The following is an 18,408-nucleotide window of genomic DNA, read 5'->3' as shown; positions in this document are numbered from 1 at the left end:
GCTGAGAACCCTAAGATAAAAACTCTCAACTTGTTCCATCGACTTATTTCCGTGAGCAAGTGCAGGCATTTCTCACCAGAATGCAACATGTAACACACTTCAGTCAGGCATTTAGTTAGAAGGCTGAAAACCAAACGTGGATAAATCACAACAGTTTGTACATCAGTTCACATATTGATCTGATTTATTAAAACAAGAGTTGTGCTTATAATTTAAAAAGGACCCTGCAAAGAAGCAATACAGTATTTGTTGGAGTTTCACTAAGTGAAATGATGTTTGGTTCATTTAATACTTTACAGTAGTACTTTAATCACTGACACTAAAGATACCTGCTAGAGAGAAGATTTGAGGTCTGTTATAGTGTAAATGAGACGACAAACTAATACTGATACTGGTGCATAGAAATCGAATAAACACTGCAGGTCACAGCAGAAGTTTTGTGTTTGTGTGTTTTCTCTGACTAGACAACGTCACACTGCAGCCACTCTGAGCACAAGTGCTTCTCTTCTGTTTGGTACCGTGACGGACCTCGTCCCTTGATCCTCGGGACATCGACACACTCCCGGTCGAGTGTTTGCGATGTCCTGCGCACAAAATGTAACAATAAAATATTTTGTCTAGAAAATATGTATTTACAATAATAAATAACTATTAACAATGAAATAGAAACATTTCTATTTGTTAAATAAACAACTTTGCATAAAACGGTGAAACCAAGAACCTTATTAAAGCAAAAAAAAACACAAAGACAAACACACGGCAACAAAAACAAATGGAAGAATAGTGAGTCCCTGCGACATGTGGTAAATCGGCTCCTCCACAAACGAGGATTTGTGCACGTGACAATTTTACCACACAGACTTTCATTGTCCTTCATTTTTCAGTCTCCAGGAACATCGTTGTTTTTTTACCTCTCTCTACCCTGAGACTCGGTGCGTCGAGACCCTGTGACCTCTAGCACAGCCAGGAGGTGGGCACCCACTGGGGCTCAGTGTCCAGCTTGTCGATCAGCCGGCGCAGCTCGTGGAACGCCAGGTCGGGATCCATGTTCACGAGGGTCGCATCGAAGAAGTGACCGAAGTTGTGCTCCATCTCACGGGCCTTCTCGATGACGTCCTTCAGATCCTCCGGCTGCGCACAGAAAACAGATAGAGAGAGAAACAGGTTTAATGCTGTGGTCATGATGAGTGTGTGAAATGAGGTGCAGACCCCCCCCCCCCAAAAAAAATACAGATCTAGTCAACTTAAATGATTTTTCATGAGGGGGGGCTTGGTGCCATTCTACTATTATGATGTGACACTCGATGTCTAATTATCAGTGTCCTGCCTAACTATTAATAACAGGACTGAGATATAACTTCTTTCCTCAGTGTTGAGGAGCACAAGACCACTGTTTCTTTTTTTCCCTGTGACAAGTCTTACGGCCTCTATTTAATTAAAACATAACAAGGACACAAACTACCACATTTATTACATAACACATACATATTTCATACACAACATGAACTTGATGGTGAAATATAATGCACCGCACAGTGGGTACCTTTGGTGTCTTCCCCTCTGTGGCCAGCAGGGTGCGTAGTCGTTCCTGAGAAGGAGGAGCGATGAAGATGACATAGGGCTTGAGGTTGGACGTCCTCAACACTTGCAGTGACTGACAAGAGAATAACAAAGGACACACATTACTAGTCAATCAAGTTTATATGACAAATGCCTCAGTCATCGGCAGTAAAGAGTTTTTAATCGCATTGGAAAAGTGTCATTATGTTTATACGTAGTAGTTGATATTGTGGAGAGAGACAGTATAAACAGGTCTTTACCCTCGTGTGCATGCAGAGCAGGCAGATACGTCCAGAGTTGACGATGTGTCGGATCGATTCGGTGCCGGTTCCGTAAAGGTTCTTCTCATATTCCCCCGACTCGATGAACTTCCCTGACGCCAAATCGGTTTCAAAGGCAGATCGACTCACAAAATGGTACTCGCGGCCATTCCGTTCATGTATCCTCGGGTTTCTGGTTGTGTCTGTTGGAAATCAGAAAGATGGGAACTTTTTGATTTGGACTCAATTCTACAATCACCCTCATGGTTTTGCACTAAATGTCCCTTTAATCATTGAAGATAAGTCTTATTCACTAGTTCTCAAGTTGTGTCTCCTAACATTGACAATTCAAACATTTTGTGCATTAAAAGTTGATTTATTTGAATTTCCTACTGACACACACATTCAATTGACAGTGACGATGTGTGAACTCACGTGGAACAGCGACAGCAAACTTCTCCGGCTCGATGGAGAGAAGCCTCCGACGCAGCTCGTCGTGGCCGCTGTTAGTCGGGCCAATCAGAGCTATGGGGCGTTTACGATTGGCAGGCTGGTGATAAAGGGACATCTCCTCATAGGTCAGGACTTCATCGTAGTCTGAGGAGACAGTTGGGAGGGATTAATGAAACGTCCATGAACAAATCCCTTACACTTCTTCTGGAACTCACTCTGACCTTTAACCTGCCTGTGGAGGCGGGAAAGAGGTGAGAGGATTTAGAGATCTATCAATGATCCCACTATTACTTTTTTGTTACTGTGAACATTTATCAGTGTATCTCAAGTCTTTTTTTAAGCAGCTTTCCGATTCATACTTGTAGCTACACACAAATAAAACACAACTATCAGCCGGGGAGTGTGTGCCTGTGTATAATTTAGTTACTGTACGTGAACCAATAGAAACACAGGTACCTCCAAACCATTTAGGCACCTGCTGAGCTCCTGTTGGTGCAGCCTCACTGAGCCGGAGACTAATCTGATCTGTGACACGTCCAGTCTGGACAAGCTGCTGTGCGAGCGACAAGACGTGTCAGCTCCTGCTAACGAGTGAGGTTAAGACTGACAGTGTGGACACTTGGCAGCTGCCCAGTGTGGTAGCCGCCTGTCGGGAAGTTGTAAATAAGATAAGACAGTGGGAGACGTTTCTTTGGACTAGGTGTGGAGCTTCTCCGTGGTATTGTGAGACAGAGGCACTTCTCACTTTGTAAAGCAGCGGAGTTAAAGTTAAAGTCTTACCAGTGCTTCTGCTCGAGCTCAATGTGTTCTTCTTCCTGTGCTTCTTGCTCTTCTTTGCATACCAATGTTTCCCTGGAATAATCACAAGTGAAAAGATTTAGTTGTCGGAGCTGGATTATCATTTCACATTTTCTTCCTAGACGCTGCAAATTTCCATCCAATAAATTCTTTTTTTTAACCACTATCCATTCACCTTGGTGCTCTTGACTCCTGTCTGTTATAGTTCTCTTCAAGGTCTCTCTCTGCTGCTGGAAGCTTTTCCCTGAGAGAAGCAGATGGAAACAAGTCAGCAGATACACACACAAATCCACTGTCTTTTCCATTTCAAAAGCCCCATGATGTGGGCGGTCTTTCCTGCCAGGTTAGTTTCAAGTGCCTTTCTGTGAATGATCATTCCCACGTAGAACTACAAATGGAACTAACAATCAACCAATCAAAGTTCTCCTGTGTGGTTAATGCAATATCAATCATTGATAATCTGGTATCAAGTACTACGGTTTATTTTTTGTGTGCAGTGAGATTTTTAGATGACAAAGCCCATTTAGGTACAACCATGAGGTAACATATCCTATAGCCTTTTCTGGCAGTTCAGCCTTTTATACCCTATGATGTCTCTACAACCAAATGTAGGTTATAAAATATACAGTACCAAAAACTTATAATTTTTATACAGTTTGAACAGTATTTAACTTTACTGTATGTTATAGTGAATGTTTTTACTTTTTAAGTCAATCACTTAAAGTGCTTTACAAAATCTGTCTCATTCAAAAATACACACACAGATTCACTGATGTTAGGCATTTAGTATCTTGCTCAAGGACAGCTGGACACACACTGTGGGAGCCAGAAACCCTCAACCCCCTGAAGCATGTTATCTTTATGTCCAGGTCACTTTTGTATAAGAATAAATAATACTCCAAAACGAACACAGATAATAATAATGAATGAATACTTGTGTATGACTTTTCTAGACTTCTTGCAGTGCTAGCTGAATGTCCTTGCAGTTGCTATCGACCCTTGTGGAGCAGCACACTAAATATTGATATTCAGCCCCAGTATGATCCCCACCTGGAATGAGTCCAGCCAGGGGTTGGTTGTCCTCATCTCCATCCCTGTAGGCCTGCCACCAGTTTGGGTCGTCCTGGCTGATGACATGGAGGATGTCTCCTTTCTGGAAGGACAGGCCCAGCTCCCGGCACGGCACGAAGGGATCATCAGAGGGGTCGTAATCGAAGTAAGCTCGAACGTGCATCTGAGGAAGAGGATTTTACAACTTCAAGGTTGGCCCGTTACATGCATGCAGACAGGCACACCCGCGCACACCCACATCGTTAGAGACTTACCACGGTCTGTCTGTGTGGGGCAGGTTTAATCTGAGAGCTCGGGATGAGGAGGAAGGTCAGAGTGCCTTGCATTTGTTGCTGATGGAAAAGATGAGACGCGATGAATTAAACATGACAGGGAATGCATCTCCATAAAAGAAGACTTTTTTTGGACAATATTTACCCGGGAGCTTACAGTTTTAGATTTTTTTATTCCTAAACTGGTGGATGTTTAACATAATTTGAAAGAGAATCTGTTCCGAAACAGCTAAAATATAACTAATAAGCGAATACATTTTTTTCAGGTGCAACTACAGTCAGCAGTGATGACCCCTCACCAGTAAGTCGTGGACTTCGTTGACATGTTTCCCGCGCATTGGAACCCCGTTGATCTCCAGGATCTCGTCTCCTTCGCTGAGGAGGCCGCTCCGCTCTGCTGCTCCGCCTTTCACCACCCGACTCACCACCACGCTGTCCATGTCGTTACGTACCGTGGCGCCCTGATGGCAACACACACACACACGGATTGTTCACACACAGCTGAGGACTGAGATGATCTTTCAACACACTGGATTATTCACATGTTCATGAAAGGAAACACCTGAAACTGATCATATCATTCTGTAAAATGACACTGGACATAGAGGTGAAGTCTGAAAGCAGAAGGAGAAGCTTGAATATACGGAAATAAAACTGTGAAGACGACTGTGTCCTTGAAAACATTCCCAACTCTGGAACTCACACTGACAGGCAGTTAGTTTGTTGCCCTGTTGGTTTGTGGGTAAACTGACACCGACACACCCACGTGATAAATGTGAGATCTGGAGCCTGGTCAAGTACACAAAAACTCCCATTACACAATATTGAGTGATGCTGAAATCCCATAATGTATTCCCAGTGATCCATTTACCCTCGTTTTTTGATAGCTCTATTTGAACAGCTCGATGAGAAGGCTGGGTACCAATTTGAAAGGTTTACAGTACTGTTATTATATCCCTGTTTGTTTCTCATGCTTTACTTTGCCTTCTGTGATGCTGATTTACAACATTCACAAGTTGATTATAAAGCGTGAAGCGGGTTAAACGCTAGAGAGTCTGTGAGAAAATGTTAAGAGACGACAAGACACGGTCGAGAGAAGTGTCTGAAAAAGACTAATGATGGTGTCTTACCAGTGGAGTGTCGAGGGCCTTCTCTAACCGAACGAGTTTAACCGTCTCTCCGAGGTACTGGGTCTCATTTTCCTCTGCCATATCCTTCACCGCCACGTTGTCGTGAGCCTGCATCAGTGCCTGCCACGTAGAACAAACACAGAGACCCACGTAGAAACGAACAGTACGCACAAACACGTAAGACACAAAAACACAGACAGACAAAGAAAGAAAATAATTGGACAGGCAGTGTGAGGTAAAGTGATTGCTACGGTCGTAAATAATCATAAATGTGGTAGTTTCAGTCTTTGTTTTTTTGTTAGATACAAAACCCTTTTCCTAAGACATGCACCTGCTACCAGATCGCCCGTCTCTTTTAACAAGTGCAGTCAGCAAACCCACCTCTAAGCCAGGAATAATACAGGGATTGGGCCTTCACTTCATTTAATATGACAAGCGCTCCGTACCACATAATTAATAACCGTCAGTCCAAATTAGTTTCTTTGTGCTGAGGCAGAGCGGACCTGAGAGATTGGAGGCAGGGCAAAGCTTTGGCGTTCACACAATCCGTCTTAATCTCTGCTCGCAGTTAGGAGTCAGGATCCACTGCCATCAATCATCAAACACTTTGTGGCTCCCCAGCTCGTGAGGACACCTTGTCCTGGAAACTGGGGAAAGGGGGCTGACTTGAGGCGGATCTCTTCCCTTCGCTCTCAGACATGTCTCCATTAGCTTTGGGCACGAGGTTGTTTACCTGTGACTCATGGGATCCTCAACTCTCCGCAGAGAAAACCACCACACAATCTGTTCCCCTCTCTGTGCCACGAGGCAGGCTCACCATCATGTCTCACAGGCATTGCTGGCTACACGGTTCCAGCTCAGTGGGGGGGGTTATGGGGCCGGGGGGAGACTTTGTAGATCACATCGCCACATGGGTCAAACATTAGACCCCCAGCGGTTGACCGTAAAATCATGACAGTCATTCACCTGAGGTATTTTTTCACTTTACTGCCTCACTAATGGACGACGACAGTCTCATAATGCGATGGTGATTTTTTGAAGTTGATGCCACTTCAAGGAGATGCTACCTGAATAAATGTTTGCTTCTTCTAAATTTGACATTAAAACGCTCAACTAAATAGATGCACCACAATGAAATGCTTATTCTTTTCATCATGTGACTCCTCACGCCGCGGCGGATGGCGGTGGCCTGTCTGTACCTGTGATGAAAGGTGAAGCTTGTGGCTCAGCACACCTAAGAGGAACATCCTAATCATCCAGTGGTCAACTGTGCCAGCAGCAGCCTGGGTGAGATCATTGCTTAACAGGTTACCACCAGCGGAGAGGTGGCTGAAGTACTCAAACATCTACACAAGCAAAAGTTTAAATACATAGACAAAAATGTACCACATTAACAATTCTACTAAAAGCAAGTAAGTAAAAGTAAGTATTTGCTTTTACATTGTATCAAAAGCAACATTCTAGTACACTATTATGCTGAGTCTCGGTGGTGGCCTCTTCTGATTTAATTTAAAGCATTTCTTAAGAGGTTGAACCAGTTCCCCTCTTGTTCCTGATTGCTTTTAAAAATAAATCGAGAATACTGAGGTTTGCTGTGGTGTACAACTAAAGCAGATGTAGTAGTAGAAGTACTCAAGTAAAGTACAGTAACAAAGTAAATGTACCTTGTTACATCATACCACTAGTTACCATCAAACCTCTAACTCCCCCAACCCAGTGTGACCATAAGTTTAGCTGATTAAATATATCAGGACAGATATTATTCCTCTTTGCATATGATTGATACATATATTTTTAATCTTTCATGTTCTAAATTCCCATTTCTAAAATATCTGCTCACTTTTATCTCGATACTCTGTCATAACAAGTACGGAAAGGCCAGAACATTCCACTATTCAATTACTTTTTTCCTGCTGAGATTAATGTAATAATATCATCTTGTAACTACTTTAAATTACATATTAGATTATTTCTGGATCACAGATTAAACTTGTTCATCTTGTAAGATGTCTGACATCTTCCATCAGCTGTGAGGAGGATTCACCTTCCCCGGGAGGACGATGTTTTCAATCCTCGAGAACAAACCTCATTAAAGCCGTCAGAACAAGGTCTTCATCAATCTAAACGCCTGTGTATCAATACAGGGGAACTGTAAACTGCTCCAGTGCTGCAGACGCAAACCAATAAGATTATAAACGTTTTGAGCTCTGCCTTTTAAAAGAAATAATTTAAAAGGAAACTGACAAGCACTCGGCTGAGAAGAATGAACCAATCACACCTTTTCATTACCAGGAGAGCTGACCCACATTACCGCCTCATTTACATAATGGCCTTTCTTGAGACCAACTAGATTAATCTTTGGAGCAGAAGAAGAGCTGACCTTGAGAGTTTAGACTTTTGCACACCTTAACATAATTGCTGATGGTAAGGGATGAAATGAATGTGTTAAAAAGGATTTAAACATCTGCCCTGCCTGAGTGTCCTTGAGCAAAACAATAAATTATAGGGGGCACTAGCATGACATGACCTCATGACAGCCTCTACGAAGGGGCGGCTTCCTATTATCTCTTTCCTCTTGTACAGGGTCCTGTATCAATCTGTCATTTGATCAAGTGACGCAAAGTGATCTGTCCTTCACTCGTCTTTGAGCTGGACTGATTTTCCTCTAACAGAAGACGTGCTGGTCTTTACCTCACCCTGATCTCTGCTCGTCCAATGGAAGGTGGGAGAGAAACAATCAGCCCTTTGATATTCGATTTCAGTATTCTAATTATGATCATTTAAATAAATGAAGTGGGCCTTTAATGAACTGCGGCCTCATTGGTGTTCCATCAATCCAATTGTGGGGTCAAGGGGTGAGATATGAAAGGGTCACAGCCAGCATAAGGATCTCTGACCTGGAGATGAGGATTTGTGAGCAGAGCCTTTAGCTCCAGACCCTCCTTCTGGTGGCTGGACTGGAGAATCTTCTGCACCTGGACAGAGACAAAGACACCAAGCAGTGCCAAGGTTCGTTAAACTGTGTGATTATCACTCACAGCTAAGACCCAATAACAAGCCAATTTAAAACCTGAAACTATCTTATATAGCTCCATCAAAAGCTTGGACAGACATACAAATGTGTAGACCGCACAGTCGCACATTGTATTTGGCTTCCTATAGCAACTAGGGAGCGTTTTAAATTCCAGCCAGTAAAGGGCGGATACATACACTTTGAAAAACAAAACACTCAAACTAAATTTACAACAAGATTCATTCTCCCTATGTCTGTTTACACACAAAAGCTGCATTTAAACATTTAACAAGCACGAACTTGGAAAGAAGCTGAACTACAACACACTAGACTTTTCCAAGCTTCCACTCTGCTCCATTTTTATTCATTTCTGTCTTTTGTCCTCTCTGTTTTGTTTCTATTTTAATCACTGGGTTCCCGTGTTGACAGTTGGGGTTGTGGCGTTCTGTTACTCTTCCATCTTTCAACCTGCTCCTCTTCATTTCCTGTTCAGAGGTTGGTTCATCCATTACACTAATCAAAGCTCTCACTAACAAGGTGACGTACTTCCCCCCTCCCCCCAGTTAACAGCGCAGTCCTCGGCCCACCCTGCTATAAGCTGCTGGAGTTTCTTTTTCTGGACGCCCAGATCCTGGCCTGCTTCCTGCGGTGCACAGCAACACTCAGCCAGCACCGAGGGCTGCTGGGAGATTAGTTTAGAGGCCAATGTGAGTGTCACACAGCACAGCCACTTGGTTTAAACACACTGCAGCTCAAATTATTAGATGTTGTTAAGCACTTCGGGGGCTGTACACACACTGATTTACTGTATGCAGGAAGACAAAGGGTTTTTATTATTTTCTGATGCTCATGTCTGAAAGCACTGCTGTCAACACTGCAACAGAAAGTGCTGCTTCATGCCATTTGAATCTCATAGTACACATCTCATAGCTGCTTCATCAAAACAAAAAAAGTTGGAATTTTACACATCTAGCCTTAGCTTACAAATCCCACAGCACCAGTCTGACTGCTGAAAAGTCTGTATTACATTCTTTCATGTTGCACATAGCAAAGGTCGACACTAATCCTAATGAAGCGCCTATTGCAAGAAGTAGTTTTCACAGATGTCGAGTGTGCTACGTTCTTGGCACAGCTTTGCATGGATAAATGGCAATTACTGTCACTTTGCTTTGAGACCAACTGGTTTGTGTTTTGTCAACGAGGAAGTCGGGTGTGGGAAAATCCCACCTTCTCTGACCTGATTCCTGAAATGATTTCTTGCTCTCTGTCACTCTTTTGGAAGGGAAAGAGCCACTGGCGGTGGATGGGGAACTTATCCATTTGTGCAACATCAAAAAACATATTTACGTTTTGTTTCATGCCTTCCTCCTTTTCTTTTCTTGTCCTTTTAAAATGTAGAGCCTCTCCTTGTCATCTCCTCCTCGTTCAGCCTAATTCTCCACTTCAAATTTGTCTTCCTCTGCCACTTTTCACTTTTTCCAGCTCAATCATGCATGGCCTAGATCCTACAAAATTCAAATTTCAACTTCGACTCATCTTGTTACCACAAGACAATTTACATTTTATAATTATTCAGAATGCCATGGTTGCCTTTTGGGCTTCTTTGTTGAATTAGTCATCAACACCAGCAAAGAGTTTTCATGCTCCATTGAATATAAACTTTTCCTACTGCAACAAAGTTATTGTTTTTTTTTTTTTTGGGGGGGGGTGTACCTCCACGCAGAGATCCTGTGCTTGTGCTGTGAGGGGTGAGGTGGGGGTGGCTCTGCTCATCTGCTGGGAGACGGCGTTGAAGATGGAGTAGGCATTCTTGAAGTCCTCCTTGGCGAGGAGCTGCATTATCAGCTCCACATCCTGTTGGCTCTGTTTGTCAGTCAGGCACTGCTGCATCCACTTCAGAGCCTGCAGCAGCTCCTCCAGCTCTGAGAGACAGAGGCACACACAGTGAGGGGAGCAGCTGAGGGGCAGCGCCGGGACACACAGGCACAAAACAACAGAGGCCAGGAAGTTTTTTTCTGCAAGGTTTAATTTTTTGACAACACAGCCTCTGAAAGTGATCGAGCTCAGCTGCCAAATCTGTTTATCACAGGTTTCCACCGGCACACTCAACCTGCATTTGACCCTTTAATACCAGACTGTTGTTCTACACTGATCTCATGTTATACAATACCTCAGTCTGAAAGGTAGTTGCAAAAGGGTGCAAGTAGTTTTTTTTTAAAAACTTAATTTCTTATTATATGTGGGCATCTGTATTCAGATGAATGAAAAGACTTTTAGATGTGCAAACATTTTAAATCTCTGGCGATTTGACATCAGCTCTTGAGTTGCTTAAGATTTTCTTCCCTTGCTTTCAAATGTAAGGTACCAATCCACAGCTCATGTGAATACAGCATATCTCCTCTATACGCACTTTGCATGTGTCTTTTGATTTCTATTTATCGATTAATGACCTCCGTTCCCACACTTCAGACCTCTGTGGATGGTTGACGGCCCCTGGTAAACATCACCCTCCTCCACTGCAGCCCTCTGCTCCTCCCCCTCAATGGTCATTGTTTTAACTGCTTTTCTTTACACAGAATTTTTGTTGGACCTCACAATTCCCCATTCTTCTCCGATATCTGCATTCCTCCTCTCCTTTGTGGCCTCCCCTCCTCCTAACACCCCTTTGACCCCATAAGGACTTTACAACCCCCGCCCCACCACAGCTCCACTCACCATCAACAGGATCGTGGTAGTATGTGTCTTTGGTGGCGTTCTCTTTTCCATCGAACATGGGGTTGTCAATCCCCAACTTGGGGTTCTCTGAAAGTTTCTTGAGCCTCAGCGAAGCGTTGGGGTCGATGTCGTGCTTCCCCCTGCCGTCTTCCTCTCTCCTCCTCCTCAGCTCCTCCTGGTAGTGCTGGATCCGCTCCATGTGGGCACTGCTGTGTGGAGTTTTGATGAGGCTACTCTCCTCTCCCGGACAGTCCACAGCCCTCTCCCTTTGGGTCTTGGCCTGACCAGAGGCCTCTTGCGCAAAACCGTTCATGTGGGTGGTGATCATCCCTGCTGCACTAGTGTCCAGCTCAAGCCCCCCCCAGTGTTTACCTCGATCCTCTCTAATGTTACGGGGCTTCGGCGCTGCTCAACTCCGGGGCCATAGCTCACCAGTGGAGGAAGTTGATTGCTATGTTATTTTTGTGCTCTGTCATCCTGAAAAAACAAACAAAACACTGTTTATTTAAAGTATTTGAATGGTAAACAAAGTAGGTACACCTAGTTTTCTTTAAGCTGACACACAACCCAACACTTAACAAAATTGCATTATGATTGATCAGAAATATATTTTTAAATGTAGGAAAAACCAAATACACTGATCCACTTATTGTATACCACTGTATGTATATTTGCAGGATTCATTTAGTCATGGGTAATGCAATATACTTTATAAAAGAGCCTAAACAATAGATTTCGTGACGGATTGATTAGTCATTTGACAGATGAAGCAACTTTTTAAGACAATGCAAAACGTAACCTTGCTGCAGCTTCTCAAATGTGTGAATTTGCACATTCACCTTGAGTCGACATTATATTAAATTGAATATCTTAAGAATTATGGACTGTTTTTGGTTTTGAGCCATTTTACTCTCAAGTGGACCTAAGCAATAGTACAGCTGAGATAAATCCAAAAAATTATCATCAAATTAACTGATAATGAACATAGTTTATAACCAGTTTATATATAATTTTAGTTTGAATGTCATTTCTTTAATATCCTCAATTTGTGTTGAGGAGACGAGTTTCCATTTTTTTCCTTCTTGTAATCGGCTACAAGTTGATCAGTGACCAACATTTGCTCCTTCCTCTGCTCATCTATGGCGCCGCTAATCTAACTCCTAACATGGAAAGCTCTCTGGCCTCAGTCACCTGAAATCCCTTCAGTTCAAAAACACATCCAAAGTTCACCTGTCCCCAACTGTCCCGCTCTTATGAAGAGCTCAAGCAGAATATCAATCTGGCTTTTGTACGTTAGGCTAAACAAAGGTGATTGCAATGGAACGTGATACATGACCCACCTACTACTACTACCTGATCTGCCAATGTTGTGAATGTTGTGGATTAGAATCTATTTTAAGGATGCTACCTGCTTAAATCTGGATTAGCAAAATTGGTAGCCTTGGACTTGGAGTTAGTCCAGTTTGTTCTTATATTTATTAACATTTTGACAAAACATTCACAGGGTGAAAAGTTGAGGGGATTTTTGCAGACGAAAAAAGGAGGGTAAATATCTTACGCCATCAGGAAGGCTTCAACTTCCGCATAATGACATTAGCTTCTGTTTAAATACGATGTCAAGGCTCAGGTAGGGCTCTCATTTGCCAAATTGCTACGGATTAAATACAATGCAGACTTTCCAAATGCCAGGATGACTTCCTCGTTAAACTGTCCTCAATACTTCTACTCATCATCCTGTATATGCATAGAAAAGAACCCTGAGGTACCTCGAGGTCAAACTCAGCCTTGTCATGGAAAGCCACCTTCTAGTCTCTTATTGTATAGTCAGTCATACAGTTCGTGTCACCGATCAACAAATGGCAGCTCCCCCTCCTCCTCAATCTACTTCTTCAGCTAATTACGTCTGGCAGGTCTGTCCCCCTCCGGCTCTTGGTCCAAGCTTCCAAACCCCTCCCCTGCAGAAGCGTTTAGCTCCGTTTAGAGTGGCGGTGTACGGCTGACAAACAGCAGAGACTGCCAGCGGGCCATCTGTTCCTGTGGGCTTAATTAAGCCTGAGATCTCATGCTCCTCTACAGCAGCGCTGAGAGGGATGCTGGGAAGGGACAGAGGGACGTGGGTGGAAGAATGGTAATGACTGGAAGTCCGCACACCCCTCGCAGACACATAAACACACAGGACAACGTGGTGTCAGAAGGTATGGAACAACCGCTGCACCAATTCAGAGACGGGGAATCCTCCATGGTGATGTCAAATAAGACGTTGGCCATCAAAAACAGTTTTTAAATAATAGTACTAATAAAAAAGAATCTCAGAAGATGTTTAAATTAAAATCAGGTAAACTACGACCTCTTTTACAGGATCAGAAACAAACCAGGACGGACCTTGATGTAAATTGGTCGTCTAAAACTCTCTGTGCAACACATTTCATGCTGCTCACTATGATTTAACATTAAATCTGAGTTTACGAGTGAAATTAGCACTTGAATACCCTCCTCCTTTGCTAACATTTGACAATGAGTACAATGGTTGCAGCAGAAGTAAGTTTGTGTTCTCATGCTGAGGAAGGTGGTCTCCCTCACAAGTCAAAGCTTGTGAGGGAACCGTGAGTTTCGAGTCACAGATATTGTAGTCGACAAAAACATACTTACTTAAGATTACTCAAGATTATACCAGGAACTATAATTAGCTGTGACATGGGCATGACCTGCATGCATTATTCTGATATTACGACTTTTACCAAACCCATCGCTCCAGCATCTTTAATTCAGGATGATTTTCCCACATGGGTTTTAATCACAACTCATAAAATAATCCTGGATGTGTCATAACAGCACAGATACAAAACTTTGAGACGGTTTCCTGAGGTAAATACAACAAAACTTCACTCCAGTGCTTTTCATTTTGCACCAAAAAGCACCAGTATGTGAAATATTATTGGTCAGATATGGCCAAAACTTATTTCGAGATGAAAACTTCAATCAGTATCAGTCGATATTGAAAAACTATCAGTATTAATGTCACATTATTACTTCTTCTAAGTTGAAGCTGTGGTTTTGAACTAATTATTTATGGTGAGAGAATCACTAAGACTCCATCGATAATGTGTCAATAACTTTTGCTGACGATCATATTTATATCGCGATAATTACTGATATTGTAGATCATTAGTGACTTTTCATATGTTTCCATACTTTTATTTGAAATAGTCACACTGGAAAACAAACTTAAGCAAATGAAGGATCACAGTTTAGTGTTTAGTGGGTTTCGCTTCCATCAACCACATCGCTGACTTTAATAAACTGCAATGTAAACAAGCAGCGGGTGAAAACACAATAACATAATTAATTAGTCCTGGTTCTTCAGTTTATTAACAGGGGACCCGGCTGCTTTAGCCCGAGGACACTAACTTAACTTCTATTTCAATGAGAGTCAACGGAGGAACACGGTGGCAAACTCACAACGGAGGGAAACACACGTTGTTAAAGTGTTAAAAAGCGGATTTAAGTGAAACGTAACGGTGGCTGCTAACTTAGCCTCGGTAGCCCGGTGCCGCTAACTGCGCAGTTGAAGCTAACGGTCCCGTTACTCTCTCCGCTACTCACCGCTCCACAGGCACAGAGCTGGAGGGGGTGGGGGGGCGGCTGCTCCAGGTGGAAGGAGCCGTTTATATTTTCCTTAAAATTGCCCCCGACGTCCTGGAGAAGTTTCCACTGCCTCCGCAATCGCTTGTTTTCCGGGGAGACGCTCGAGGCGAGTGTCGGTGCTCGCGGGACCTCTCTCTCTCTCTCTCTCTCTCCCTCTCTCCCCCCCTCCCCGCTTTTTGATCAGGCGGCCGTCGGGACACCTAAACCGCGCCTGGCTGTTTTCAGCCGTCTCCCTGGCAACACCCGCGGCTCTGCAGCGCCCCCTCTCTGCCAGACACGGAACTACCAAGTTTCCCCAGCAAGTTCAGAGATACCCCGTTACACAGGCTGGTCGAAGTATTACTGAGGTGGAAGTATTCATGTGTAAGATTGGAGTTTAAAGTACTAAAAGTAAAAGACCACATTGTGCAGAATGGCCTACTCCAGATACATATTTTTCTTGTTTTTACACTATATATATTACTTTTATTATATTCATATTTTTTCTATATTTTGTATATTTCCTTACACTTAAGTATTACCAACAGATTTTTGACAGATTAACCCATTGTGTGACTCATAAAGGATTATCTTATCTTATGTGACCTTTTGACTAGACTAGATATTGCAAATAGTGTGTATCTATATTTAACAGTACAGTTTATTGCCATTGGTTGCATGTTGCGACCACATGACATGATATGCCATCAGTACAGAATTCTTTTTACATTTTCTATTATACATTTTTAGTGTTTTTTATAGCTTACAAATTTTTCTGCCTGTGTGTGCATCTGTAATCAGTCCAAAAGGTATTAGGGGTGCATGACAGTTTGCATGTGTATGTTAGGGGGGCGCCAATTTGATATCTCGCCTAGGGCGCCAACATTGCCAGGGCCGGCCCTGGTCGCATCTATGGGCAGCACTTTTCTACAAGGGGCAATGTGGGGTCACTTTGAGGACACTTCGAAATGCAAATGGTGGAAGACTGGGATCGAACCACTGCCCTCAGCAACAGCCACAGCAGTGGTTGGCAACTAAACATTAATCATGAGGAGGACCTTCAAACATACAAGGGATATCCACCATCTTGTCCTTAAATGCCATTGAAAGGATATATTCAATAAAAGAACCAGCAATCCATACAGCTTACATTTAAGTACAAAACTCGAGTGACAGTGAGTTTTACAGTGAGGTGTTTTTATTTAGAAATGAGCACAAACAGCTACAGTCAAAGCCTTCAGTTTGTGTATACACATCACATATAATTTATACTGAATCTTGGGCATTTAAATATCCTCATTTTATCTCCTTGTACACACGTCAGAAATCCTCCTGTCATCTAGTTTTTACCCCACGGGCCTAACGCATCTGTGGGATAATTATAAACTCACAGAGCAACTCCTGTCAGTGTATCTTTTAATAAACGTTAAGCACTTGAGGGTGTGAAGAATTTGCAGTTATTTCCTACAATCATCTTCACTGTGATCCCCTTAAACACCTCGCGTTTTATACACATTCACGCAGATGAATTCAACAACTAAGTTCTTGTCACGGCTCTATTAATCATCAGCAGCTAATGGGATCTCCTGTCATTTCACCTCGCAGAGCAGAGCAGAAACTGTCTAATCTCATGCTGCCGCAGAAATATCTCCACCAAAGCCTGAAGCCGTCTTTTTCCTGCTGCATTCTCCGTTGGGTTAATCCTTTCTGACACCTCTGTGCTTAACCTCTTTTCTTCATTAGGCTCTCTCCTGCCAGTTCCCCAATCTTAAAGCCTTACCTTCCTGGAAAGAGAGACGGTTAAACCCCCTTCGCCGTTCTTCAGTGAAATGCAGCTGTTCTTTCAAGGAGCAGTGGAATACTAGGACTCCGATACTTTGCTTAAAAATACCAAGAGAGCAATGTAAAAACTACATGCTTTCAAATTAAGAGTATCTGCAAAAATACATGTATGACACTAAAGTTGTAACAGAATGCAGACCTCCACATTCAAATTCACCAGATCTGAATTTGTATCAGCAGCACACAAAACCTTTTACACCAAAGAATAAAAAATCACGTATTTTTCTTGAGATATAGTTTTTATTAAAAAAGGAAACTCAACAAGAACTTTTTTTTTTACATAATCATCAAGGATTTTTATTATCTTAGTCTCTTTCATCAGTTTCATTTCATTACAGAAAATGTTATAGTACAGCGTTGTTCAATGTCTCCTCATTGCTTAATAATTTCCTTAGGAGTGCTGGTCACATATATCTGTACAATATGGTTCTTATTTTTTTTTCTGTACATTTTTTGTGAAGTTGGTTAAAAAGGCTTTCAGCACTTAAAGAAGCTGTTTCTTTTCTCTCTTTTTTTATTTCTTAAATAGTTGATCAAATAAAAGATTATTTTTCCCAGGCTCCACTCGCCCCTGGGGGGGGTCTGGGGCGGAGTTTATACCCGGTCACCGTGAATATAAGGAAGCTTCAGGGTCTGGGCAGACTGGGGCGTCCCCCCCCCCATCTCCCTCTCCCAACATCACCTTCCCTGCCCAGGCATTTGGCACTGCGCACATAAACAAGACTCACAAGATAAACAACAAGCAAAGCTCTTTGTGAAGCCATTATGATGCATACTAATGAGAGAAAAACAGAAGTGTCACCTCGACGGGTGCTCGAAAGAGGAAGTGGCTCTGATTTTCCCCCTCTTCCTCTTTGCTGAGCACCATGGGAAATCTGGAGTCCTCCTCAATGTTTTCTTCATTTTCAAAAACTGATTATTTTTTTTCCACCTAAGATGAGAAAATAAAAATTCTCTTTTTTTGTCCTGGCAGGCACCTACAGCTGTCTATTAAAATGCTACTGCTATAGATAAGGTCTAGCATTGAACACACAAAGCAATTGCAATGAAAGGAACAAAGTTGCCTTAATATAATAATGATAATAAGAAGAATAATGATAATAATAATAAGAATAATCATAATAATATATTACAGAATAAATCTCTTTTTATAATTTGATTTTTTCATTAAAAGTTATATTTTTCTTTGTTTGAAATACTATAATCTTTTTAAATTGATTTTTTCATATGTATCTAGGTTGTGATCAAGATGTTGACTATACCTCAACGTTATCCAAATCAATAAAAACTAGCTGTGCCGTTGCATATTACAGAATAGTCAATGATATGTGGACATGCACCGTGAACCACCCATTCCAACCCTCGCTATATGATGCCGACTCGCCGTCCCTCCGTGATGACATCATAGCCGGCCGATGACCATGACGTCGACCACCTCGCCCTTGTGCAGCTCCACGTATTGCTCTGTTTTCGGAGGTAGCATCAGGAGCCCGTTAGCACTGCGCATACTCATCAGTCGGCTGCTCACCTGGTTCCCTGTGGAAGGGAGGAGGGGGACACAGAGGGGACACAGAGGAGACACAGAGGAGACACAGAGGGCACAAAACTCTTACACCAGTGATAAGAACCAAGCATAAATCATTTCATTTCTACTTGATCCCATCATAAAA

At 42.6% G+C, this 18,408-nt stretch overlaps 2 protein-coding genes across 8 annotated transcripts in view; both read right to left on the bottom strand.

Annotated features, from left to right (window-relative positions):
- Positions 1–166: 166 nt before the first annotated feature.
- Positions 167–15,051, bottom strand: pals1b (protein associated with LIN7 1, MAGUK p55 family member b). Of its 3 annotated transcripts, none has more exons than XM_062411284.1 (14): positions 14,876–15,051; positions 11,273–11,749; positions 10,271–10,479; positions 8,442–8,519; positions 5,545–5,664; positions 4,714–4,875; positions 4,397–4,474; positions 4,122–4,305; positions 3,247–3,315; positions 3,054–3,125; positions 2,256–2,417; positions 1,821–2,023; positions 1,544–1,654; positions 167–1,131 (listed from the first exon to the last, which is right to left on the bottom strand). In XM_062411284.1, exons 2-14 carry the CDS (start codon positions 11,598–11,600, stop codon positions 955–957), a joined length of 1,953 nt encoding a protein of 650 aa, XP_062267268.1. In that variant the 5' UTR covers positions 11,601–11,749; positions 14,876–15,051; the 3' UTR covers positions 167–954. The 3 variants fall into 3 exon arrangements, with proteins under 3 accessions (XP_062267268.1, XP_062267269.1, XP_062267270.1); XM_062411285.1 differs by having other exon boundaries at positions 5,545–5,652; XM_062411286.1 differs by lacking the exon at positions 8,442–8,519.
- A 1,955-nt stretch (positions 15,052–17,006) lies between these two features.
- Positions 17,007–18,408, bottom strand: part of gphnb (gephyrin b) — a 71,517-nt gene continuing 70,115 nt past the window's right edge. For all 5 annotated transcript variants that reach the window (XM_062411964.1, XM_062411966.1, XM_062411965.1 and 2 more), the window contains one exon: positions 17,007–18,274. In XM_062411964.1, coding sequence (XP_062267948.1) covers positions 18,141–18,274 — 134 coding nt within the window. In that variant the 3' untranslated portion in view covers positions 17,007–18,140. The remainder of the gene's footprint in view (positions 18,275–18,408) is intronic.

The sequence above is a fragment of the Platichthys flesus genome, chromosome 18, assembly GCF_949316205.1.
Source record: "Platichthys flesus chromosome 18, fPlaFle2.1, whole genome shotgun sequence".
Lineage (NCBI taxonomy): Eukaryota > Metazoa > Chordata > Actinopteri > Pleuronectiformes > Pleuronectidae > Platichthys > Platichthys flesus.
The sequence above is the reverse complement of the archived record's forward strand: the minus strand, read 5'-3'. Positions and strand labels throughout refer to the sequence as shown.

Coding starts and splice junctions, on each gene's coding strand:
- pals1b (XM_062411284.1), bottom strand. CDS start 11,600: ATGATCACCACCCACATGAACGGTTTTGCGCAAGAGGCCTCTGGTCAG. Junction 4,876..5,544: donor AGGCCCTCGACACTCCACTG/GTAAGACACCAT, acceptor TGTTGCCATCAG/GGCGCCACGGTACGTAACGA. Junction 4,306..4,396: donor CCCCACACAGACAGACCGTG/GTAAGTCTCTAA, acceptor CCTCTTCCTCAG/ATGCACGTTCGAGCTTACTT.